This window comes from Mandrillus leucophaeus, unplaced genomic scaffold, assembly GCF_000951045.1.
Source record: "Mandrillus leucophaeus isolate KB7577 unplaced genomic scaffold, Mleu.le_1.0 Scaffold81, whole genome shotgun sequence".
NCBI lineage: Eukaryota > Metazoa > Chordata > Mammalia > Primates > Cercopithecidae > Mandrillus > Mandrillus leucophaeus.
Genome location: NW_012108808.1, coordinates 3433209 through 3460284, shown reverse-complemented (window position 1 = coordinate 3460284; position 27076 = coordinate 3433209). Strand labels below are relative to the sequence as shown.

The window sequence follows — 27076 nt, the reverse complement described above, 5'->3', positions numbered from 1 at the left end:
AACATGGAATACTACACAGCCATAAACAAGAATGAGATTGTGTGCTTCGCAGAAACATGGATGGAGCTGGAGGCCATTATCCTTAGTAAACTACCACAGGAAGGGAAAAACAAATATTACATGTTGTCATTTATAAGTGGGAGCTAAATAATGAGAACACACAGACACATAGAAGGGAACAACAGAAACTGCGGCCTACTGGACGGAGGTGGGTGAGAGAATGGAGAGAGTCAGGAAAAATAACGCAGGGGTAATAGGCTTAATACCTGAGTCACAAAGTAATCTGTGCCACAGACTCCCATGACATGAATTTACCTGTATAATAAACCTGCACATGTACTCCTTAACTTAAAATAAAAGTTAAAAAAAAAGTGCCCAAATCTACAGATCCCAAAAGCTTTCAAGACTGCATGGACCTTTGCTGATCAAAACAAGAGAAGGCGGCCGGGCGCGGTGGCTCAAGCCTGTAATCCCAGCACTTTGGGAGGCCAAGACGGGCGGATCACGAGGTCAGGAGATCGAGACCATCCTGGCTAACACGGTGAAACCCCGTCTCTACTAAAAAAAAAATACAAAAAAACTAGCCGGGCGACGTGGCGGGCGCCTGTATTCCTAGCTATTCGGGAGGCCGAGGCAGGAGAATGGCGTCAACCCGGGAGGTGGAGCTTGTAGTGAGCTGAGATCCGGGCACTGCACTCCAGCCTGGGCAGCAGAGCGAGACTCCGCCTCAAAAAACAAAAGCAAAAACAAAAACAAAAAAACAAGAGAAGAAACAAATTCAGTCATCTACATTTATCACGCAAGTCTGGCACTTTTAATACTCATTTGTTTCAGTGCCTAAAGGAAAATTTATAACATTAAATATATATATATTAGAACAAAGTAAAATTTTCAAATCAAAAATTTTAAGTTTTCACCATAAGAAATTAGAGAAATAATAGAAATTTACATGCAATGCAAGCAGGAGGTAGGAGGTAGTAAAGACAAGAGTAAAATCAATAAAATTAAAAACAGAAAAATAAGGAAATAAAATGAAGTAAGCTTATTATTTGAACAACAGCAAAATTGATAGAACTATAGCCAATTTACAAAAAAAACCCCTAAGATACAAACTATAAACATAAAAATTGGTGAGGACATTCCTATCAAAAGGAATGCTATGAATGATTCAATGTCCATATATATTCAATTTAAATTTCTTGGCAGACTAAAATTACCCAAACTCATTCAAGAAAAGCAGTTAACTTAAATTGCCTCATATCTATTGAGAAAATTGAATTTGTATTTAGAAACCTTTCAGCAAGAAAACCTCCAGCCTACATGGTTTTACTGGATATTTCTGCCAACCATTTAAGGAAGAAATAATACCAATTCTACCAAATTTATTCTGGAAAATAGAGGAGAACACTTTCTGACTCATTTTATGACTCTAGATTATACTAATACCAAAACCAAATCAACATTACAAGAAAAGAAAATTGTAGGATAGTAACCCTTATGAACATAAATGCAAATATGCCCAACATAATACAAGAAAATTCAATGCAGTAATATATAAAAAGGAGGATGTAGTACAACTTAGTTGTGTTTATCCCAATAATGCAAAACTGGCACAACATTCAAAAATCAATCAGTTTAGTTCACCTATTAACAATTTAAGAAATAAAACTTACATGGTCATCAAAACATGATGCAGAAAAAGCACTTGACAAGTATAGCATCTGTGCATGTTAAAAACTCAGCAAACTTAAAAGACAAAGCAACTTCATTAATTTGGTAAAAGACACCTATAAAATCCCTACATCTAAAATTTACTTCAAGGTGAAATATTGAATGCTTCACCTCCCTTTCCACTGCCCCAGTCTACTCTAGACTAGGAAGAAAGCAAGAATGTTATTTTTCATCTGCAATACCATATTGAAAAACCTCAGGCAATGCAAAAAGAAAATTAAAAGAAATAAGTAGTATACATATTGGAATAGAAGAAACAGAATACTCCTGACAGTTATTAAAGAAGACTTATATAAATAAAGATATGTATCATTTTCATGGGGTAGAAAACTTAATATTATTAAGATATCAGTTCTCCTTAAATTGGCCTACATTTTCAACAAAATCCCAGTCGAAATCCTAGCAGAATTTTGTGTTGATGTTGACAATTTTATTCAAAAATTTTTGTGGAAATGCAAAATACCTAGGATAGCTGAAATAAATTTGAAAAGAAACTCCAAGATTGTAGGAGTACTGCTAATTGATGTTAAGAATTATTATTAAGTGATATTACTAATGCAACTGTGCTCTTAGGTAACAATCTTGAAGTATAGCTCGATTGAACAGAATAAAGAATCTAGACCCACTTAAATGCAGACAAACAGCTTTTAACAAAGTAGTGAAAACAATTTGATAGAGAAAAAATAGTGTTCCCAAGAAGTGGTACTATAAAAATTGGAGATTCATATACAAAATTAAGCTTGACCTATACTTCATGCCTTATACAAAAATTGACTCAAAATTTGTCATAGACCTAAGTAGAAATGTAAGTCTATAAAACTTCTAGAAGAAAAATATAGGAAAAAATCTACATGACTTGGGTTAGTGAAAGATTTTTTAGAAATGACAACAAAAATATGATCCATAATGAAAAAATAAATTAGACTTTGTCAAAACTGAAAACTTTTGCTTGGTGAAAAGCACTGTCAAAGGACTGAAAAGACAATCCACAGAATGAAAGGAAAGGTGTTACATTTTCATAAAACTTTTATTCCAGAATATGTATAGGACAATATAAATAAAGAAAATGGAATAAAAATAGGGAAGTATTTTAAACAAACACATTCACAATGAAGGTATAGTAAAGTAGCACATGAAGATATGATCAATATCATTACCCATAAAGAAATGCAAAGTAAAACTACAATGATACTCTACTGTAATATATTGCTGGTGAGAATGCAAAATTGTATAGCCACTCTGGGAAAACAGTTTGCCAGTTTTTTCTAAAGCTAAACATATTGTTACCATATGATCTAGCAATCTCACTCCTAAGTGTTTACCCAAAAGAAATGGAAACATAACTTTACTCAAAAACTTTAACTTGAATGTTTATAGCAGCTTTGTTTATAATCACTAAAACTTGAAACAACCCACAGTTTATCCATTCACAGTTTATCCATTCAAACTGTGACTAGATAAACAAATTGTGGTATGTTCATACAACAGACAGCAACTCAGCAATAAAATGGCAGAACTATTGATTAACACAATATGAATAAGGGTTAAATGTGTTCTAGTAAGTGGAGGAAGCCATGTCTAAAAGTTTAAATAGTTTATGATTCTGTTCGTATGACATTCTGGAGAAGGTGAAACTATAGCAGCGGCAAACAGTGCAATATTTGCCAAAGTTTGGAGTTTGTGGTCAGTAGCAGACTACAGGCAGGCAGTGTGGAAGGATTTTTGGATAATGGAAGTCTTCTCTAAGGAAATGTGGCATTGGATACATGACTTAAATCATAAAATTGTATATCACAAAAAGCACATTTTGTTAAATGTAAGTTTAACAAAATCAACAAAGATGTATGGGAAACCCAACAGAAAATGCAGTTTGTAGCAAATCTATCTATTTATATAACAAAAAAATCTCATAACCACAATAAGCTCAGTGGAGAGAGGGGATGTGCCTTAAGTAACTTTAGAAAATAGTGTTTTGACTGAACTGTAAAGCTAAAAATAAAAATAATCCAAACAATGTACTCTTCTTGGTAAAGTTGTTTCTCACAGAATAATGACTTAGCAAGTTTTAAACTACATGTATGGTAGGGTTAAACAAATAAGCAAACATGTTTCAGATATTGATAGTCTTATGGTTTTTACTGTTTGAGAAAGAAGTAACAAATAATGGTGAAGGTTAAAACAGGGTTGTTGATTAGATTGGAGGTATTAGTATGAAGATAGATGGTAGATAGATGTATACATACAGATGGAGAAATAGATAAGTAGGAAGGTAGATGGAGACATGCATACATGCAAACATATATGTATACACATGTACAAAAGTAAATATAGATGCGTGCAGATAAATGGGTTAGTATATACACATATTTTTTGCTCTGTACTCTAAAGAGGGCATATAAGCAGTGATACCCCAGTAGCAATGAGTGTAACTAGTATCCAGATCTTGGTTTTAAATATCGGTCTTCAATGAAAGGAATCAGAGCTTTTTGGAGAAGTGGTTAATTCCAGGGCTGGAGTAGGAAAAAATACAAGATTAGATGAATGCATCTTGTAGCTGTAAGGAAAAGCTTCCCCCTGCCTCCTCCCCCGCCAAAAAAAGAGAAAAGAAAGAAATGCCAAAAGTAAGATTAAGCCTAAAAGTGTTCCCAATGGCCTTTAGCTCCTGGGAGCAGTGTATTAGTTCATTCTCATATTGCTGTAAAGAAATATCTGAGGCTGGGTTATTTATAAAGAAAAGAGGTCTAACTGGCCCACAGTTCCACAGGAACAGGAAGCATGATGCTGGCATGGGCTCAGCTTCTGGGGAGGCCTCAGGAAACTTACAGTCATGGAGGAAGGCAAAGGTGCAGCCGGCACGTCACACAGCCAGAGCAGGAAAATGAGAGAGCGAGGTGGGAGGTGCTACACACTTTTTTTTTTTTTTTTAGACGGAGTCTCGCTGTCTCCCAGGCTGGAGTGCGGTGCCGCGATCTCGGCCACTGCTCCGCCTCCCGGGTTCACGCCATTCACCTGCCTCAGCCTCCCAAGTAGCTGGGACTACAGGCGCGCACCACCACGCCCGGCTAATTTTTTTGCATTTTTAGTAGAGACGGGGTTTCACCGTGGTCTCCATATCCTGACCTCGTGATCCGCCCGCCTCGGCCTCCACAAGTGCTGGGATTACAGGCGTGAGTCACCGCGCCCGGCCGGTGCTACACACTTTTAAGCAACCAGATCTTCGAAAAACTCACTCTCATGAGAACAGCACTAAGGGAATAGTGCTAAACCATTCACGGGAAACAGCCCCCACTATCCAGTCACCTCCCAGCAGGCCCCACCGTCAATACCAGGAATTACAATTCTACATGAGATTTGGTGGGGACACAGATCCAAACCATATCAAACAGGAAACCAAAAGATTAGCAGAAAAACTAGTATAATCTAAACAATATCTGTGGTTTAGTTAGTTGCACTGTGCTTATGTTAATATCATGTTTTGATAACTTCAATATGGTTATATAAAATGTAAACATTAGGGAAAGCTGGGGTAAGGGTAATTCAAATTATGAATTATTTTTACATTTTTGTAAATCTAAAATGTTCCCAAAACAAAAAGTTTAAACATAGTATTTTTAGGTGCACATCTAGTCTCATAAAACCAAATATGGCAAACTTTTAAATCAGAAATTACCACATTGGTTTGAATTTGGCTTCAAACTGTATAGTTTGACAAAATAATTTCACAAGAATTACAACTGTAGAATTAAGATGGACGTTCAAACATGAGAATAATAATGAGTTGTAGCAGGAAACAGATCCCAGTTGTTTTTATCTTCACTTTGAAGAGCACCCGATACAAGGGAGAGAAGCAGAGCACTTAGAGCTAAAGATGAAGGAACTTGTATGAGAGGCTTATGGAGGGAACATGTTTGTGAATAGAAAGAAGGGTGACGATCATCTTAACCATATGGAAATATCCTGCCTCACACATTGTCATAGTGAGGCGACAGAAAGCCTTACAGGGAAGTACAATTTCATAATGAATCTGTTTTATATCCCAGTCTAAGGAAAGAATGTTCTTGTAATTCAAAATCAGATGACAGAAGAATAAGCTACATTGCCAACAAAGCTAAGTATTTTTGTAAAATTCAACCTGTCTACATGTCTCTAAATCAGAGATTTAAAAAATCTAGATTAAAAACATGACTAAATGTAAGAAAAGTTAATCTGATGCCTTTAATTACAATACACCGTTTGACTAGTTTTCTGAGTTTAGCACACCTATCTTAAAAATTTCTACGACTGATTCTAGATTGCATGAATTTTTATTTGAAAACTTTCTCAATATGCAAAAAGCGTTGAGAAAGAACAAAAAGGCAATGAACCTAGATTATAAAGCTGAACACTTGCATGTTGTAGGAGAGAGAAGGAAGCCTAATGTTTGAAAGGGACTAACCCACTTGTTATATGTTATATGTAACCCCGTGATTCTGAGAGGAGGTATTATTTGATACTGATTTCCCTCTGCCAAATGACTAAAATAACATTTTATAAAAGACATTTCTCTGAAGCATTCAGGTTACTCCACATATGGATCATATATTAAAAAAGAAAAAAAAAAAAGACGAAATCCACTAAGTCATCAAATTAAAAGTCATTTAATATCTTGAAGGAAAACCAAGCATAGCCACCCACAGTCATTCTAGTATTCACAATATCTGGAATGAAACAAAATAAGAACCAGAAGGGAGTGAGATCTTGAAGAGTTTATTCTGGTCGTTAAGCTGTATTGGGTTCAGTTATAACCATTGTTACATGAAAAAGTCTTATTTCAAAACCAGTAATTACCTTTCACTGGGGGTTCATGATTCTAACCCTTTTCTGCTGTGAAGGGACTACTGTATTCGCTGTGAATATTTACTTTTCTATATGTGAGTCGCACTCTTGATTAAACACACAGCAGTCGGCCCACAGGTGAGGAAAGGTACACAGAAGGTGCTTGTGTCCCCAGGTACTAATGCCTCTCTCTTTCAGCACCTTTGACCATTTTTTTATTTACCTTTTCAAACAATATTTTCAGACTGGCAACTAAATGAATGCCTAGAAGAATATGTACATATATTAGGTATCTCTAAAGGGTTGAAAAATAATTCAAGAAGTTTACTACTCTACTAATGGCAACAACAAAAGAAAAACCCACCAACGAAATATGATATGATTTACATATTTTAAAACAATTACTAATTCACAGTACTAAGAATGCTATATTTGCTGGGATTAAAGTGCTTTCTTTTTACATAACTGAAAAAGTATGACTACGATGCCTTCCATTCTGGCTTATTTAAAAATAAAATAGCAGAAATGTTTCGATTAAGAGATAGAATGATAAAATACATGAAGACATTCTGTGGCTTTATTATTACAAATTGCCACCAAATAAAGATGAAAAGTCAATCCAAAGTTGCTGTGAGTGAAGTTGATTCCCATTGTATCTGTAATAGGAGTATATAAAACACATTATCTTGTGTAGATTTACTTTTATATTTTGTACATGATACTTGTAATAGTCTTTTGTTTTCTGGTTCCTTCTAGCATGATTACCCAGAATGTCTACAGGATATAAATAAAAGTGTAACTGAGGAATAATATATTCATAACTGGGTGTTGTAAGACTGTGATGCTGGCAAAGAAAAATAGGCCCCAGGAAGAAAGTTTTACTCTGCGTTTGATTACAAATGCATGTCCAAAAGCTATGAGTAAAGTCTTATGAATAGCTGGAGACTATAGAGAAGAAGCTGATGCTGGGAGATTTACAGCATAAATTCTGAAATCTCTTTTTAAAAAATATTACAATCCCTTCCTTTTTGATGAATCAAGCTGAGCTACTTCTGATTACAAATAATTTCTACTGATAGAAGAACTCTAAGGTAGATAAGGGTCAGATGTTGGTGTGTGAAGCTGTATTGAAAAATGAGAAGTTGGTAAATAATGACCTTTAATGGCCCCTTTCTTTCTGCTTTTTCCTCCCCACCTAATTGCAGAAATACATGACTCATTAAACTCACTATGATTCATATCGCTCAAACATAATTTCTGAAGACTTCACCTTAAGGGTTAAGGAAAGAAGTATGTCCTTAATGCTTGTCACTTGTGATAATCTAATGACTTTCTTCCTTTACTGTTTGTTAAATGAGTTGATTAATTAGGAACAATAAAAAAAATGAACATATAGTTAACCATTTTTTTTTAATTTCAAAAGTGCCTTAGATTTAAAGTAATACTTATTTAAATGGGCACAATGTATTAATGTTAATGGTATAGGTATAATGTCAAAATAACAGATAATTTTATAATAATCTCAAAAACTAGCCCATTCAAGAGAAACCATCATATCTAGAGAGGTGTTCTAACTTCTCACTTGGAAAAATGCAAGTGATTCTACAAATTGAAGTCTTCTTATTTTTCTAGCTATTATGATAAATTTAGAACTTGCAAACCGAGATGGCTTTCTCAAAATCTCCTCTTTGATGACTTTTACCTCCTATTCCATTACTTTGTCTAATTTCAGAGTGATTATGAATCCTGAACATCAATGGAATACATATTTCAAGAGGGCAGGGTTTATGACAATCATATTTTTTACTGTCTGCCCAGTACCTGGAGGCGGGACCAGGGGCACCAGGTAGGAAGCCACTGCGGAAGTTGGCATGCAATGATAATGTAAGGTATGAGAGAACCTGAGCCAAGGATAATAGCAAGGCTTAATTTTTTTTTAACTTTCCTTTCTCTGTACTAGTAAAAGGATGAGTTTCTACTCACTGAGTAGACACTTGGTTGCAGAAATCTGGAGTTCAGGCATAGGTTCTGGGTTGAGATATAAATTCAGAAAAGAGTCTATATATAGAATGTAATTAACACCATTATATTGGATGTTATGACCAAAGGAGAGGCTATAAGGAGAAAGGAGGAGTTTCAAGAATTTAGCTCTGGAATATTTCTGGCAAAGGCAATTGTGTCTAATAACACCTATATATCTAGAAATATGAGAGGAGAGAATTAGGCATGGGATTTAACCATATGAAGGTCATTATTTACCTTAATAAGAGCAGTTCAGGCAGGGCATTTGAGAAAGAAACCCGATGAGTGGATACAGAGAGAATTGAAGAGAATAAATGTATATAATGGGTGTAATACATGTTTGAGGAGTTTTACCATAATAAAGAAGAGAAGTTAGTAGAAATTGAAGTAAGTAGGTTTATGAAATTTTTTTACATGATACAATCTACTTACAAATAAACATTATGCTGAGTACAAGAGAAAATATATTTCCCTTTGTGAAACTTTGGATGTTTCTCAAATTTCTTTATAAAATTTGGGACAGTTGTATACATACACACACATCTACGCTTATGTATGTGTTATATATACACACACACATATATATATATGCATTTGTATTAGTAATGGATACAAACTTAACCTCCCTTCTGGAAGCAGTGCATTTGGGCTGCTGAAGGCCAGGGCTTTTGAATTAGACAGAGTTGGATTCAAGTTTTGGCACTGGTACTAAATAAAACTGTGAATAATAGCTCATCTTTTTGGGATGCTTCTATGCTGCAGATAGTCTTCTTGGTGCTTTATCTGCCAAACAATTCTCAAGAGACCCTTATAAGATAGATGCTATTATCACACTCATTTAACAGGTTAAAAAAAATTGAGATGCAGAAAGATTCAGCAAATTGTGCCCAGTCACATAGATCCTATGCAGAAAGGCTAGATTTCAGTGTATGTTTAGCCACTATGCTATAGTCATGTTTGCCCAGCCCCTAGATTAAAAGCAATCTACGGTTGTTATAATGGTATATTTAAAAAAAATTAACAACATGTGTGCATACTACTTCAAGGAAAAAATTACATTTAGTTTTTCCAATCCAATTCTTATTAGTTCTACAGAAGCTTCAGTAAAAGTTGAAGCCATAAGAGCATGATTCATAACTTTTGTTGAATCAAAGTGTGTAAAGTTCAGACAATGTAGTCTTGTGATGGTGAAAAGCAATCTAAAGTATGAATAACCTTTTAATAATATTTGCTCAGTAAGTCATATTGCAGATAAATAATCAAAGTCAGATTTCTTGGATTGAAGTTTTTGTCCTGGGAATTACTTTCTATAGGAAAAGACAGTTTTGAAAATAATCTTGCCTTATCAACAGCTTCTCCTCCCATGAGATGTCTTCTCAGTCTGCAATCACTCCTAGGTAATATGCCCTGAATTCGTTTCTCATTTATGGAGTGGTTTTCCTTCGCTACATGTAATCCACTGCTAAAAACCAATGCATTTATTTTATCTAGTTAGGCTAAAATGCTGTAAGTCTCATTGCCCATAGTAGACACTGCCTAACATGCTGTTACCTGACTTTGGTGCTCTTGAGCTATTCTGAGGCAAACTCATGAGTCAAAGCATCTTTGTAAAGATACTGCTGCTAAGTTTTTCTCGTTTAATTGGGGTCACAAAGACTGATCATACCTAGGCATTTTGTTTCTCTCTCTCATTGTGGTAGAAATGATTTTAGAGTTACACAGGATCCTATGTATCTGTCATCTCCTGGCTTTTAACTCCTGGGAAAAGTATTTAATGTCTCTGAACCCCAGTATTTTCATCTGGAAAAAGGGGATGATAATGATAATACTGCCCTAGAAGTTTGCAAACAAAAAAATAATATGTGTAAAACATTTGGGTAGAATATCTAGTACCTCCAAAAGAACTTCAAACCTTTGCATGTTAAATGGTATTCTTGTAGGACAATGTGCTGTGAAGATTAAATTAAACAAGGTATGGATGATGTTTATAGACATTCAGTAAATTATTTTAATAATTTCTATATGTTTTATAATAGTGCTATTTTAGGTATGATATATGATATCAACATGTATCTTACTTTTCATACTGCTATGATTAACATTTTCTGTCAGTCAATAAATATGATAGAAATAAGAAAAGGTGTCAAAAGGGTAGAAAAGGGAATAGGATTAAAGTTAACTCTAATCCCATTAAAGGTCAAAAGGAAGGGTATCATCTAAGAAATGAATCTATATTAAATAAAATGCTACTGTATGAAAAAGGGGGATCAGTAGATGACAAAACAGGACAAAATCAGTGAACAATTTTAATAAGAAAATTGTATTCTAAAGAGGCAGATGTATTCTAAAGAGACATTATTATTAATAAAAAGAATTTGAGCTCTAGGGACGTAGAGGTACCTGGGTTTAGATCCTGACTTGGGCAAGTACATTGTATAGTACAATTTCCTCCATTCTAAGAGAGCCGTTATAATATTATAATAATATCTTCCTGCAATGTGATTTATATCTGACGAATATACCAAAACTCAGGCTTGCAATAATCTCTTAATTAAATCTTGCTTTTGAAAGATGGTCTCACAGTCAAGCACATAAGTAAAATACACTATTGCACCAAAGATAAATTTCCTTCTTCATGTAACAAGCACACTTAAACTACCTTAATCACTGAGGCCCACCTCGCTCCATAAATATAGAAAGTAATTTTAACCTATTATGTATGTTTATCTCCTACAGAAATGTAACCATTTTTCCATGATTCTTATCTCTTGCTCGATGTATATTTAAATTTTCTATACTTTGTAACTGAGAGCAATAAACTTCCTATCGCTGTGGCTCTCAAAAATGGTAACCCTTTTATATCAAGTGTATAGGTTCAGATGTCATATATACTGCATGAGGACTGCCAAATAAGGAGGATCTAGGGACGTATCTTCAACAAACAACTCAGTCAATTACTACCCACTTTATAAAATAAGAAATTACTTGTCAACAGAAGAGCCTGTCTCTTTCTTGAGAACATCAGACTGAAGAGATAAGCTTGGCCTCAAATATTGGCCTTTTTAACACTAAATTCTGACCACTGGGGTCATATACCTTAAGAGAGAAAATTACTTTAAACTATACTGATATTGACTATGTAAAACCATTTTACCATCCACACTTGCTGAGATTATACATAAAACATAACATTCATCTCTAAAATGGCTAATCAAAAGTACTTAAAATGGATTCTTAGGTATGCTCAAGTCCAAATCTTTAATCTTCAGTTTTGTTTATTTGCTTCAGAAGCATAGCAAATAATTGCATTTAAAAAAATCTTGTTACCATGGTAATGTTTAATAATCTCGGAAATATAATTTGAATATTCTATAAATGTTTCTTTTGAAAAATTGGCATATAAATGGTAACATTAGACCACACAATGCATATAATATAATAGTAGCTACTCCCAAATAATTATACTCAAATGAACAGAAAGCGAAAACAATAGGCATTTGCCAATTTAATCATTTACCATGCTGGCCTAATTACTTGATACCTTTTTTTCTCTATAGTGAAATATAACTACCTCACAATTAATAAAACAAAAATGGTAACTTTCAACTGCAAAATGAGATCTTGAAATCTTAAGATGAAATTAAGATTGTTAAACTAACAGCGATGGAAAATAGCCGCATTTAGGTCCTAATTCAGTATTCATCCGAAGAAACACAATATAAAAGTAAAGTTTTCCTGCATTGATTATTTTGTGTGAGTAAACAATATGTTTTGTGTACCAAAGTTTAAATTATAATTTTTTTTTTGCATAAAAGTTCCCAGAAAGTTTTTTTGTTTTTGTTCTTTGAGATGGAGTCTTGCCCTGTGAACCAGGCTGGAGTGCAGTGGCGTGATCTCGGCTCACTGCAGGCTCCGCCTCCCGGGTTCACGCCATTCTCTTGCCTCAGCTTCCTGAAATTTTTTATAATATAGATTTGTAAAGAATCATCATTACACACATATACTTGTATATAATTTCTAAGACCACAAGGCATAGATTCACATTTGTATATAATTTTCAAAACCATGTGAAATGGAGACCTTTTCATATAAAGCATATTCAGACAACTTAATGTTTATGTTGGCTTTTTAAAAAGTTAATGACTATTAGAGCAGTTGCTCTAAAATGATTCAGACAAGGCCAAAAAAAGGAAAAAAAGACTAAATCTTGCCTCTATTCAACAGAAAATTATTCAAAAATAAGCTATCTTCTAAAGAAAGCATGGATTTAGAATAAAATTAATAGTCAAAATTATTTTAATTTTTTATAGATAGAAACAAATATAGAGATAAAAAATCTTATGATAACTTCAGTTAGAATTTTCAATCAAATTACATATGAAAGCAGGGACAACTAACTTGCCTCTGTGAGATAATACATTGTTTCAAAATTAGCATGGATTTAAGATTTCATAATACTAACTCTAATAGTTATATTGAAGACCCACTAATTAAAATTTAATAAAAACAAATTAAAACAATATTTTCTGTTAAAAACATCAAAAACACAAATGAAATTTTATAAATCAATTTTCAAAAGACTGAAAAGCTTTGCAGAAATAAGCATTATACTCACATAGTCTCCACAAAACATTTTGATGATAATCGTTAACTTCAGGGATGAAAATATTTGATCAATTGCATAAACTTGTTTCACTGTGAAGCCAGAAAGAATTGAGGTTCACTGTTAAATCAAATGTAAATATGTTCACTGTTCACCTCAGACTCAGGTAAGAAAATGTAAAAGCAAATCTGGATATAGCATGACTTGAGATACTGTATTTATACTTAGTTATCAGTCATAGGTGAGTAGGCAGAATTATTGCACAAAATAAATAGAACCATTAACCTAATCCCCGGTTGTATGTTGATTTAAGACACATAAAGTAGCCAACTAATGAAAGAAATGTAATCTTTTGAAAAAGCTGATGACTTATGGAAAGCTTAGTTGATTACCCACAAAGTTAATGATTTATTTTCTGCTTAATTGTTGTTAACATGCAAACTCTTTCAGGTGCTCCAGCCTTAGTTTCCTATCTTAAATTGCTAGGTTCTACGTGTATCCACACAATTTAAAAAAAAATTTCAACTACTGTTTATCTGCTCTTATATTTAAAAAATAATGTATTTAGGGGCTGGGCACGGTGACTCATGCCTATAATCCCAACACTTTGGGAGGCTAAGGCGGGCAGATCACTTGAAGTCAGGAATTTGAGATCAGCATGGCCAACATGGCGAAACCTTGTCTATACCAAAAATACACAAAATAAAAAATTATTTTAAATATATTTAGAAAAGAATTCATTATCCACCAATAAAAGTCTTTGGAGAAATATATTCACCATCATTTTTTGCACTTAATTTTCCTATATTATATATATATGGAATTTTAATATTTAACGATTGCATTTTAAGGGAACACATTTTAGAAAAACCTGTAAAGTTCAATGCAGTTTTGGAAACTATCTAGATACATTCATATATCATTCCAAAAATAAGAAAATGAATCTGTATTATATTATTTTACTGCTACTTGCTATTTATTGAACAATGTAGTATTCATTTATAAAAATTTTAAAATACTTTGAACAAGAATTAGGAGCAAATAATCCTTTATTGAAAGAACAAAATACTACAAGACAAATGTCAATTGATCATCATCCATAGCTCTGGAACTACCCAATAATTCTGATGTTAAAATGTGAGTAAAAGCCATGAAACAGGATGTCTTAATGTAATACACACACAGACACACACACAAACACAAATATATATATATATAAAAAATGAGCAGCTATATATATATATATATTCTTCAGCATTCAGTTTATAATATAATCTGATTAGCTTACCAATATACCTGGTACTATGAGACATATATGGAACCATGCAGCTTGGCTCAAAATCATTAAAATCTAGTAAGTCCTACTATATATGTGTATGTGTCTGTGTATGAATCAGGGTCTTGTATTTTTGCTGTGTACATTTAGACAGCATATAGCAATTATAAAATAATAGACATACTTGTTAAAACTATAGGATTCAGAATTAGAAACAAAAGAAGAGTTTTCAACTACAATTAATTTTTAATTAGAAACAACAGAAAAGTTTTCAACTACAGTTATTTTTGTGATTATTTTAGTAAGTTGCAGTTCTTACAGCTTTTATTATAGTCTAAATATGTGAATATGAACAAAAATTGTCAAAATATTTGAGAACAAAATCCTTTCCTTAAGATTATTAAATAATTCAGAGAAAAGAGATTTGATAATATTCCCTAATTTTCTCCCAGATAATAGTTTCTTAGTATATAATTTTGTTACTCATTATTTTGTGATTTAACTTTTAAAAACATGTCCTCAATGAAAATTATGATATCTAGTATTTGGTTTATAATATTCCATGCTAAAGAGGGTCATGAGACACCTTTTGATACCAGTGTGGCAAAATGTTGAAAACTATTGGGAAAGATGGTAGTTAGTTAGCTAATGTAATTCTGTTTTATGTGTTTATGAAAATTTCCCTGATGAAAATTTAAAAATGTTTGGCTGTAACTTATTTACTTATACTTAAATATCATTTGATTATCTACAATCTGTACAGTCATAAATGTTATCAATAATAAAGCTTTTTTTCCCCCTATTATAAACATTGTTTCAAGTCAATATACTTGTATAAATTAATTCTTACAACAACTCTATGAGCTTGGTACTGTTATTGCCCATATTTTATCCACAGCATGGATAGATAGTAGAGAGGAAATGGAGTTACTCTGCAGTCAAGAATGTTGCCTAAAATCTCACTCTTAGAGTGGGAGAGTGAAATCTGAACCTAGATTGCCTAAAGTGGTATGGGCTACTTAAGCAGCATTAATTCTTCAGCCCATGAATATAAAATATATTTTCAGTTATTTGTGTTGTCTTCAGTCTTTCATCAATGTTTCACAGTTTTTAATGCACAGATATTTTACTGGCTTGGTTAAATTTACTCCTAAGTATTTTATTTTTTCGTGATTCAGTTTTAAATAAGATGTTTTCTTAGTCTGTTTTATGGATAGTTTCTTGTTAGCATATAGAAACACCATTGATTTTGTGTAATGACTTTGTAACCTGCACCTTTACTGAATTTTTAAAATCAATTATAACAGTTATTCAGTGGAGTTGATAGGATTTTCTATGTATAAGATGATGTCATCAGCATACAGATACAATTTCATTTCTTCCTTTCATGTATAAGTGTGTTTTACTTCTTTCAATGTATACTTTTACCAGTGAGTTTTTTTTTATTTTTATATATTTTCCTATTGCTATTTAGTGACCGTTTCCGTTATCTTGAAGGAATCCTTTTAGCATTTCTTATAAGGCAAAGCTAGCAGTGATAAAGCCCCTCAACTTCTGTTTTTTTTAGAAAGGTTTTATCTCTTTTTCACTTTTGGAAAATAGAATTGCTGGGTATAATATTCTTGGCTCACAGTTGTTTTCCTTCTAGCTTTTTGACTATATTATCTCAGTACCCTCTGGCCTCCAAGGTTTCTGCTGAAAACTCCATTGATAGTCTTATTAAGTCTCCCTCATATGTAATGATTTGCTTTCCCCTTGTCCTTTCAGTATCCTCTCTTTGTCCATAACATTTGACAGTCTGATTACGATGTGTTGATGTGGATCTCCTTGGATTCATTCATTAGGTATCCATTGAGCTTCCAGTTCAGCACAGCAAGGTACCCATCCTCCTGCCAATGAAAGATTTCAGGGATTTATCACTAGACAAAGGTAAGGGCGAAGGCACAGAAAATGCTGCCTCTCTTATTTGGGGTTGAGGAGTCTTATTTTTTATTTGCTATGTAGGCTCCCAACTAAAGGCTTGTTAGAGGCCAGGATCACAGGGAGCTTCTGGAAATCTGTGTATCCAAACTCTTTCTAGAAGTTGAAAGCTGGATTGATCATAAGGACTACAGATACTGGGAGTAGTTGTGTGGATTAAAACTTCTCTTTGTTCTTTTTGCTTGAAGGAAATCCTCTAATGCCCTTTTCCTGCTGCTCCTCAAGCAAGGTAATTTAATAGACAAGCTGTCTGGTAGAGATTATAAAAGTTGGATGCTATATGTGTGGTACAAATCCTTCACCCCTCTAGATGCAGCTAGGAATTGGGGATTTCTTCCTGATCATAAGGCACAGTGCTCAAGGTGGGCTTCGTAGTTTATATCTGCCTTTCCTACCCATTTTAATGTGTATATTTTCTCAATTATCCAGTGTTTAGGAATCTTTCAACTAAATTCTGTCATTTTCTTGGAGAGAATTGTTCCATGTGTAGGTGTTAATTTGGTGCATCTATGGGAGGAGGGATAGTTAGAATCCTCTTATTCTTCCATGTTGCTTGTGTCAGCATCTAGTAAAATTTGAATTACTGTCTAATGTGCCATATTAAATAAGCATTTAATCCTTCTTGGAGTCACATTTTATCATTCATTAAATTTATTAGCAAATATTTATTAGGCAACTAAAAGGTTTCTGACACTGTAATAGGTATTTGGGATACTTCATGAAGCAAGATAGGCAAAAATCTCTGCCTATGTTGCTTACATACATTAATTAATGATTTGAAATTTTTATGTTATACATGATGAAAAAATATAATTAACAAAAGTTGTTTAGTATGTTTATATATATTTATATATGGTTGACATTGCCATTGCCTTTTTCAAGTACTGTAAATTGCCTAACACAGCAATCATAAGAAGAAGGCTAGACACAACATTTTTTTTTCCAATTAGACAATGATCTTCAAATTATTTTGTCTCAATATTCCCCAAAGAATTTGTAAATCTATGTACCTCTTCTACTTTTTTACAAATGTCATATAAAATATTTTCTTTCAAGTTTAAATAGTCACAGTTATTTTTCACTCTTCTCAAAGCATCCAATGTGATCTCAATACCATAGCAATTCAATGTCCACTTAATTCATCTAAATATGTAAAATAAGTTCTTATTTAACAGTTGAATATTTTGTATCATTTCTCTCTTTCTCTTAATTCTTATTTCCATTCTATTTCCTGCACAGTCATTTATTATGAGGTAATTTATGCCTAAATATCTTCTAGGGGATCACCTTATCATATATTTATACATTATATTTATAACTTAAAGAAAGTTCTTGTAATGATTTCCATCTTTATTCAAACTGGAAGCCATGGGCTCTTCCCATTAATCTTTGTTATTTTCATAAATAAACTTGATAAAGTAGTTATACCACATGCTATTTATCCATTTACATGTTGATAATCATTTGCTACTAATAAAGTTGATTTGGAGCTAATACTTGACATTTTCACCCTTTTAAGTTTTAGCCATTAAATTGTTGTGTGCTTGTATTTTGCAATTTTCTTATTACTAAGAATGTAATCTTTTTATATGTTAAATGGCCATCCTTACATGTTCTTATGCAAAGTGTTCAAATATTTTCTCCATTTTCAACGAAGTTGGTATATTTAGTATTGATTTGCAAGAGATCTTTATAAATTCTGGACAAATAACCTTTTATCGGCTTTGATTTATAAACATTTGCTTTCAGTTTGTGGCTTGTCTTTTTATTTTTTAAATGTTGTCTCATGAATAGAGTAGTTTTTGTTTGCTTTTAATTTATAATTGAATAAACTCCAATTAATTATTCCTTTTCAAGCTTTTTGTATGTAAAAAATTTTTGCCTACCCCAAGATCACAATGTTTCTTCTAGAAATTTATAGTTACACCTTTTATGAAATATAATAAATACTCAGTTATATTTTGTATGGTATAGTCAAGTTTCATTTTTTTCTCTTCATAGGGATACTAAGTTGTTAAAGTACTATTTATTTAAAATAATTTTTTCTCATTGATTTGTTTGTACACATTAGTAAAAAATTACTTTAACATATATGTATGGGTCTATTTCTGGATTCTAACTTATGCCTCATTGATCTAGATGTCCTTTCTTTCACCACTACCACATCATCTTAATTCATAACTGTAGATTTATAATTGTGAAAATCAAGTAATGTGATTTCTGCAACTTTGTTACTATTTTTCTCCTCCTCCTCCTTTTTTAATTGCTTTGGCTCCTATAGGTTATGTTTTTTATTTTATAAATTATTAATATCCTTGTCAATTTCTTAAAAAGCATACTGGGAACTTAATTATAATTACATTAAATCTATATGCTTATCCGGAAGAAGAAAAAGTACATTAATGTCTAGTCTTCTGATCCATGAACATAGTGTATCTCTCAATTAATTGAAGCCTCCACTTTCATTAATAATCTGTTGTTTTCAGTGCATTCACTTTTTATCTTAAAATACCTCATATTTTCTGATTTCATTGAAAATCATATATGTTATTTTGTTTTTGAATTATTTGTGTCAAAAAATAAATATACTATTGCATTGTATTCTGTGACTTTGCTAAGTTAAATTGTTAGTTATTACAGCTGTTTTGTAGAATTTTTAGAGTTTTGTACTTATACAATCAGATTATTGTTCGAATGTCTGCAGCCCACTCAAAATTAATGTTGAAATTTAACCTCCAATACAATAGTTTGAAGAGGTGGAGCCTTGAAGATGATTAAGGAATCCTTCCTTGTGAATGGCTTAAGGGACCTTATTAAAGAGGCTTCACATAGAGCTCAACCTTTTTTTAAATTTTTCTTTTCTTGTTTTTTTTTTTCTTTTCTGCTTTCCTGCCCTTCCACCATGTGAGAACACAGTATTCATTCTCTCCAGAGAATGCAATAACAAGGCACCACCTTGGAAGCAGAGAGATTGGAAGTCAGACACCAAACTTGTCGGTGCCTTAATCATGGTTTTCCCACCCTCCTGAACTGTGAGAAATACAATTCTATTGTTTGTAAATTACCCACTCTGTGGTATTTTGCTATAGCAACACAAACAGACTAAGACCGGGTCAATTTTTTTTAAAAGATAGTTTTACTTCTTTCTCTCCTATCTGAACTTTTAAAAAAATTCATTTTTCTTCTCTTGTGTTATTAAATATGAATTCCAGTATAATATTGAATACATGGTAGAGGCAATATAGCCTTTTATGACTCTTAGGTGGAAGCATTTCATTTTTCATCACATTAATATGTATGTTATTAATATGTATGTTATTAATTATGGCTTTGTAATAGATGTCGTTTTTTAGGACAGCTGAGAAGTTTCCTTTTATTCATAGTTTAGTGGATTTAAAAATTCCTTTTTCTGAAACGAGATGATAAAATTTTTTAAAAATTATATTAATGTGGTGAGTTATTGTAATCTATTTTGAATGTTAAATTAACCTCTATTTCTGGGAAAAACTTCACTTGGTCATTCTGCATTACATTTTTTATATATTGTTAACTTTGATTTGCTAAATTTTTTTTTTTAAATTTGCATATAATACAAGGGATACTTGTCGATAGCATTTTATAAAATTTCATAATGACTTTGACTAGCTTTTTTTTTTATCAGAGCAAGGCTGGCCTCTGAAAACAAGTTGAAAAGTATTTAATTTTCCTCCATTTTAAAAAATATTTGTGTAATATTGATATTTTTTTGTTTTTAAAATATGTGGTAGATTTTACCAATGAAGCCAATCTTATCCAGGTTTCTATATAAAAAGGTTTATTTTATAAATTATGGATTCAATTTCTATAGCTGTTCAGATTTCTCTTTGATTTTATGTTCACATGTTTTTAATATGGACTTTGAAGGCTTTTCTTGTAAATTTAAACGGGGACCCACTTAGAACCTGTTTCAATGAACTATCTTTTTTCCTGGATATGTGCCACACTTTGCTGTTTCTTGGAATGTCTAGTAATTTTTGTTTTAAAGCCAACCACTGGTAATGAACTCTGGATACTGTTGCATTCTTCTGAGGATTGCTTGATTTTGTTCTAACAGGTAGTCAAGTTGCCTAGACTCAGACAGAAATTGTGTCTTCCCTATGTTATGCAACAGCGAATTTTCTGCTCTGGTCTTACAACTTCCAGCTACTGCTTTTCTTATCTTGTTCCTTGTCCGGGGTGTTTCCATTTGCATGGATTCGTTGTTAGCCAAGTTTTGGGCCAGAGATGATATTTAGATAGGTGGTCCTTCCATGCCTGTGGCCTACTCGTTTCTAGACATTCACATCTAATTTTCTACTATGAGTCTGACTTTAAGCTCTCTTCTCATACTTTAAGCCAATAAGACTTCTTCTTTTGCCACTCAAACTGTGCATGGTCAAAGAGTGCACTCAGTGACTCATCAGTCACTTTTTTTTTTTTTTTGGCTGAGCGCAGTGGCTCATGCATGTAATCCCAGCACTCTGGGAGGCCGAGGCAGGAGGGGTACTTGAGGTCAGGAGTTCTAGGCCAGCCGGGCCAGCATGGTGAAACCCCATCTCTACTAAAAATGACAAAAATTAGCCGGGCGTAGTCTACGGCAGGCGTCTGTAATCCTAGCTGCTCAGGAGGCCGAGGCAGGAGAATTGCTTGAACCTGGGGGAGGAGGTTGCAGTGAGCCGAGATCACTCCACTGCACTCCTGCCTGAGCAACAGAGCGAGACTCTACCAAAAATATAACAAAATTAGCGGAATGTGGTGACACGCAACTGTAATCTTAGCTACTCAGGAGGCTGAGACAGGAGAATCACGTGAACCCGGAGGTGGAGGTTGCCATGAGCCGAGATCGCGCCACCGCACTCCAGCTTGATGGTGACAGAGCCAGACTCTTTCTGAAAAACAAACAAACAAAAAGTCATAAAATTTTCAAGAATAGATTTCTCTCCGATTTCTACCTGCCTTTGTATTATTCCCTACCTGTGTATTTCAAGACTTCTTTGTGCAAATGTACTTTGTGTCAACTGATGATGTGGTTAGAAATTTCCTCAGCCTGAAACAGAACATCTATTAACGACCAATAGCTAATAGTATACATAATGATGAGAAACTGAATGCATCTCCCTTAGATTCATAAAAGACTGGAATGCCTGTTCTCCTTTCTTTTCCAGTCCTCTTGCTGCCAATATTTTACCTCTAAGTTTCGAATTGGTCTTTCAATCTTGAACTCTCTTTGCTGGTACTTTTACCATGTAAGACAATGGTTTTCTACTGCTTGTTTACATCACTGTAGCTGTGGGGTTGAGAGGGTCTTTAATTCAAAAGTCACGCAGTCAGGCCTCAAAGCATCAAACTCACTCTTTTTCTGGAGCTGGCTTTTTTTTTTCTTTTTTTTCTGTTGGGGGAGGGCAGGGAATAACATTTGCTACAGCTTCTGTCTGATTTTGGACAATTTCTAAGTGCTTTTATGTAGCTGATTTTTAAGTTTAGTTATCTAGTTTCTGTCTGTGAGAGGGAAGGCTTACATATGACTTTACTTAAATACCATTACTGAAAGTCTTTCCTTAATACATTGTGATTTAATTTTTTAAAAATCTGTAAACATAAGCCTCTTAGTGTTAATTTTTTTTCTTGATGGAGATTCCCTTAGATTAATTGTGCACAATTTGCCAAAAAAAAGCCCATAATATTTCCAGGTAAATTATAATACAATGAGATGGCGGCTAAGGTATTTTTTCAATGAGTACATGTGTCCATGGATGGCTAAAGTTAGAGAAAACTACAGCATACATTCTGGTTTTACTTCTTTCATAGGTACATGTTCTTGAGAAGCATATTAAGATAAGTCTTTTGCTAGGAAGAGAAGAAATTTCATTAAAGAAATGTGACTCAATTCTTTGAAGTCCTGAGTGATACTAACGTTATAATTTATCACCAACATAAATTTGGTCCGGAAGGATATGTTATTCAGTTATCATTTCAATTTTTAATAAATACATCAAAAGAGAAGACTTCTCAATTACTATTAATTGTGTTGTTATCCTTTTCCTAGATACACCTTGTCATCAGAATTAAAAATTGACACAGAAAAACAGCCCTATAAATGGGAAACCTATTGTTCAAACTGTTTCTGTCACCTGGTAACAAAACCTATATAATAATGTATTAATGTTTAATTTTCTTAATTATCTTGAAGTCCCTTGAAAAGGACAAGCGGAAAGAAGTACAGACATTTTAGAAATACTTATATAGATATACTAGTAATTTTATATCATGTTTGAAAATAGACTTGGCCCTTAAACTGTGTAGGCGCTGGGGTGCTGACCCTATGAACAGTAAAAAATTTACTTATAATGTTTGACTCCCCCAAAACGTAACTACTAATAGTCTACTGTTAACTGGATGCCTTACTAATAACGTAAATAACCAATTCACACATATTTTGTATTTTATATGTATTATACACTGTATTCTTATAGTAGTAACATGAGTTAGAGAAAAACATGTTGTTAAGAAAATCCTAAGGAAGAGAAAATATAGTCACCATTCATTATGTGGAAGTGGATCATCATAAAGTTCTTCATCCTCACGGTCTTCATGTTCAGTAGGGAGTGGCTGGTGTTGCTGTCTCAGGAGTGTCCGAGGCTGAAGAAAATCCACAAATAATCAGGCCCATGAAGTTCAAACCAACACTGTTCAAAGGTCAACTATAATTTAGTTTATGTTAATTAAGTTAATGAACGTAATTAAGTTTATGATTTTGACTGGCAGAATTAACACAGCACATCAACATCTGTGAGAGAGAATAATTCATCCTCATTCAATGAATCTGGTACTCCAAAATATTAGGCATTATGTTTCAGAATGCAGTAAAGGACGTTTTGTTCTATAGCGATACATCAGTTGAGGTGTTCTTAGAATGCAGGCTTGTTTGCTTTGAGTATTAACAACAATTGAAGTGAGTAACTATTAGGCCAGTAAAAGTGCAGGGCTTACAAATTACATTATAATTCCTGTTAAGTGAATAGTTTATTATAAAATTCACATTTCTGTTATGTTTATGTAAATCTAAAGTGTATACTTAAAACTTACATGTGAGGAGGGAAAGGTATATGGTCAAGTCACAATAAATATAAGAAACACACACACAGTAATACATTATATTGATTGGCTACAATTTTATTATGTGACAGCAAATATCGAGTATGTGATAACCAGTTCTTTCTGGAAGTCCTTGTTGGCTGTGTCACTCTCTTGAAGATTTATTTCACATTTTTATTTTTATCAGCCTTCCAACCCCTATACTCTTTCACTCAACTAATTTTCAGCTGATCCCTCCCTTGTTGTTTTTATTGAGGATACATCCATTAATGCAAATAGGAGATTTTTCACTCTTGTTCTATGTGTATTTGTACCTTTGTATTTTCTCCCATCTCTACCTTTCATAGTGCACATTGCTTCTAACTTAGTCTCCTTTTCCCACCAGCTGACTATATGAGTTCTTCTCACTTATCCAAGATTTTCATTCCTGAAATTATCCCGTTTTCATACATCATCATTTTATTCTTTTATTATTTCCAACAACCCAAAATTATGTGATAGCACCTGTAATTTTCAAAAGCAGGCAGGCAACCAAATGGAAAATTTCCCCTGGTTATGTATTATCTACCTGCTACAACTTCATTTTTGTTTTTCCATTCTTTTCATAGGGTAAGCTTCTTCAGACAGTTATCTACACCTTCTCTCTCTACTTGTCTATTCTTACTTTATCCCACGTCAATCAAGTATTCCCACGTAACACTGAAACTGCTGTTGTCATAAATAATGGTCATTTTGGCAAGTCTAGTGGATTATTTTCTGCTCTCATCTCGACATAATTGTTTCTCCTTCATGATACACATTCTTCTGGAACCTACATTCCCTTGGTTTTACTTTGACTATATTGATTGTATCTTCTTAGTCACCTTTATTGTAAATTCCACTTACGTTACTATCTTTACATTATTCTGTTTTTTGTTCATATTTTCACTTATGAAAATTATATATATATGTTATTTTTAAAAATATGCTATTTTAAAAATGCCTCTATAACATTGCAACAAACTCTATGGAGTTAGAAAATGTCTTGGTCTTCTTCACTACCATAATGACAGCACATAAAATAGTGTATAAAACAGCTAAAACGGCATCCAACAAGTATTTTTTGAATAAATGAATTTGATTTTTAAGAATCTGGAGCGGAGGGCAAGGCTATCATCTATGTTGGTGGGGCCATTATACTTTCCTTGGTGACCATCCTCTGTGGCAGGTCTCTTAACGTCTGATGTATATACAGAACATCTATTAGCTTAAGAACCAATGTTATATGTCACCAGATTCTCTTTTCTTTGAATTTCTTTAAAAGTGTTATCATTGATCATTCTAGCTAGCAATATCTGTAACCTCCTTCTTTGTATACTTCATGAATCTTTGTAAAGCAAAATAGCAAAAACTGTCTTTCTCGAATTATATTGCTTATCATTTATAAAAATGAATTTTTAGTGTAGATACCATGTATCCCTCCCAAAATGTCACTACTTTTTATGGCTTGTCAAGATAATTGATATTGAAATGTAAAGCAATTTTTCAGAATTGAATATCCACATATAATGTACTCTAGATATCCATGTTTTAGGTAAATGAACAAAATATGATTTTAAAAATTATCTTCATTTCTGTACTTTGGACATATTCTGATGTTCTAAAGTCCATTTAAGATTCATTCTAATTGGAAATTTGCACTGACCCTTTCCAATTTGTAGCAATAGAAGTCATGAATAAAAATAATCCAATATTTATTATTTTTAAAATTATATGTCCTAATCCTTGTAAAGGAAATTTAATTAAAAGTCAAAGAAAAACTAACTTACTATAAACATTTTCATCACCCTGAAAATTAAATTCTAGCAATTAGTCATGTGTATTAATTTGAAACAAAGTTCACATCCTTGGAATAGTAATTTTCATATATCCCACACAGAGATTAGTAGTCAGAGGATCATTATCACTGAAAAAATATAATGTGCTGCTAAATTGGTCTCATCTGAATATTTTTAATAGATAATATTACAATTAAAAGCAAAGTATATTAAAATAGTAGCAAGAGTTTCTGAATCATATTTACCTTTTGGCTTATAAATACTTTTGTTTTGAAATAAACTACTTATTGTACATCTTATTTATCTTCAACATGATTAACCTGCAGTAGGGAAAGCTATGTTCTTATGGAACAAATGTGGCAATAAGTAGCGCTTTAAACCTGATTGTATTTTTGTTGAAATCACTAAATAAATTTGTATTATAATATGAGAATATTCTGTTTTCAATGTATACATATAATAGTCTTATTCATTGAAATAAAAAATAGGTTTTTATGGAAATACAGGATTTCATAAGAAATTTAAATATATTATAATTTATATATACAAGTGTTGTATTATCATTTACCATGAAAGATTATACCTAAATTACTGTAATGATGCAATTGTTTCAGTGATATAAAATAAGATTTTAAAGCAATGAATGTGCTAGTTCTGTTCTAAGCACTTTAAATGGTTTAATTCATTCCCTGAAACAACCCTACAAAGTAGGCATTATTATTATTTCATAATACAGATGGTGATCCCATAGATTGAAAATTAGATTCTGATAACTGAAAGGAATCACAAGACTTCACAGGGCATCCTTGTATAAGACTTTTAAAAACGGTAAAGAACACAGTTGAGTAGGAGAAAGAGTTGAGACAAATATTAGGGGCCTGTTTATCAAAGTCCTTACATGCACAGAACGTGCTTCATCACCAGTTCGGGCTTCTGTTTTTGCAATGAGCCTTGTTCTGGAAAAACTTCTTAAAAATATTCTAGTGGAATCTTTTATGTCCTCAAGTTGTGTAGCTAAGTCAAGGTGAGTAATAAGTAATAGGAGTTACCTGTGTTATTTTTGGGAGGTATTTGGGGTTTACTTTGTGAGTGCTGCACTTTCATGCCCACCTCTAATTCCATATCAAATTTCAGAATACAGAACCCCATTGGGGTTCCCTTATTTTCCCATTATCTCAGGCTCGCTTTTTTGGGGGACCATATGGCAACTCTATTGGTTTCTAACAAAGAATTGGCAAAAGTCACTTTTGTTATTATCCAGTTCCTCTGATGCCAGAAGAAACATGACTCATTTCTGCCTGTTAAGCAGATTTATCTTTTACCTCTTCACCTAAAGTAAGGTCACCAACACTTCACCAGTGTGGCTGCTTTCTAGGTTTAATTCTTATGGTGTTGGTCTTCCACCCTCGGGAACCATCTAAACTTCACTTACTTGTTTGGCACCCTTTGGATACTTGTCATAGGAACAAGTTATGTCCTTACACAATTCCACAGGGAGACTTAATGTACATGTTCATTTGATGAGGAAATTGTTTCCTTCATTTGCTTCCATGTAGGAATGATGATACGACATAACCCACGACAATAGGTATCTCATATCTCAAAATAAATTTATATCCTTTTGTAATAAAAACGATTTCAATTAAAGCCCCTATGATAATAACAAGCCAATGATAGTTTTCAAACGATGCTTACCTTGAAGTTGAAATAGGCTACTTT

General features: G+C 33.0%; 1 protein-coding gene across 1 annotated transcript in view; it reads right to left on the bottom strand.

Moving 5' to 3' along the window:
• ANXA10 (annexin A10) overlaps window positions 1-13365 on the bottom strand; it is a 103616-nt gene extending 90251 nt beyond the window's left edge. Inside the window, exon 1 of the mRNA XM_011967790.1 lies at window positions 13184-13365. Coding sequence (XP_011823180.1) covers window positions 13184-13201 — 18 coding nt within the window. The 5' untranslated portion in view covers window positions 13202-13365. The remainder of the gene's footprint in view (window positions 1-13183) is intronic.
• Window positions 13366-27076: the final 13711 nt, after the last annotated feature.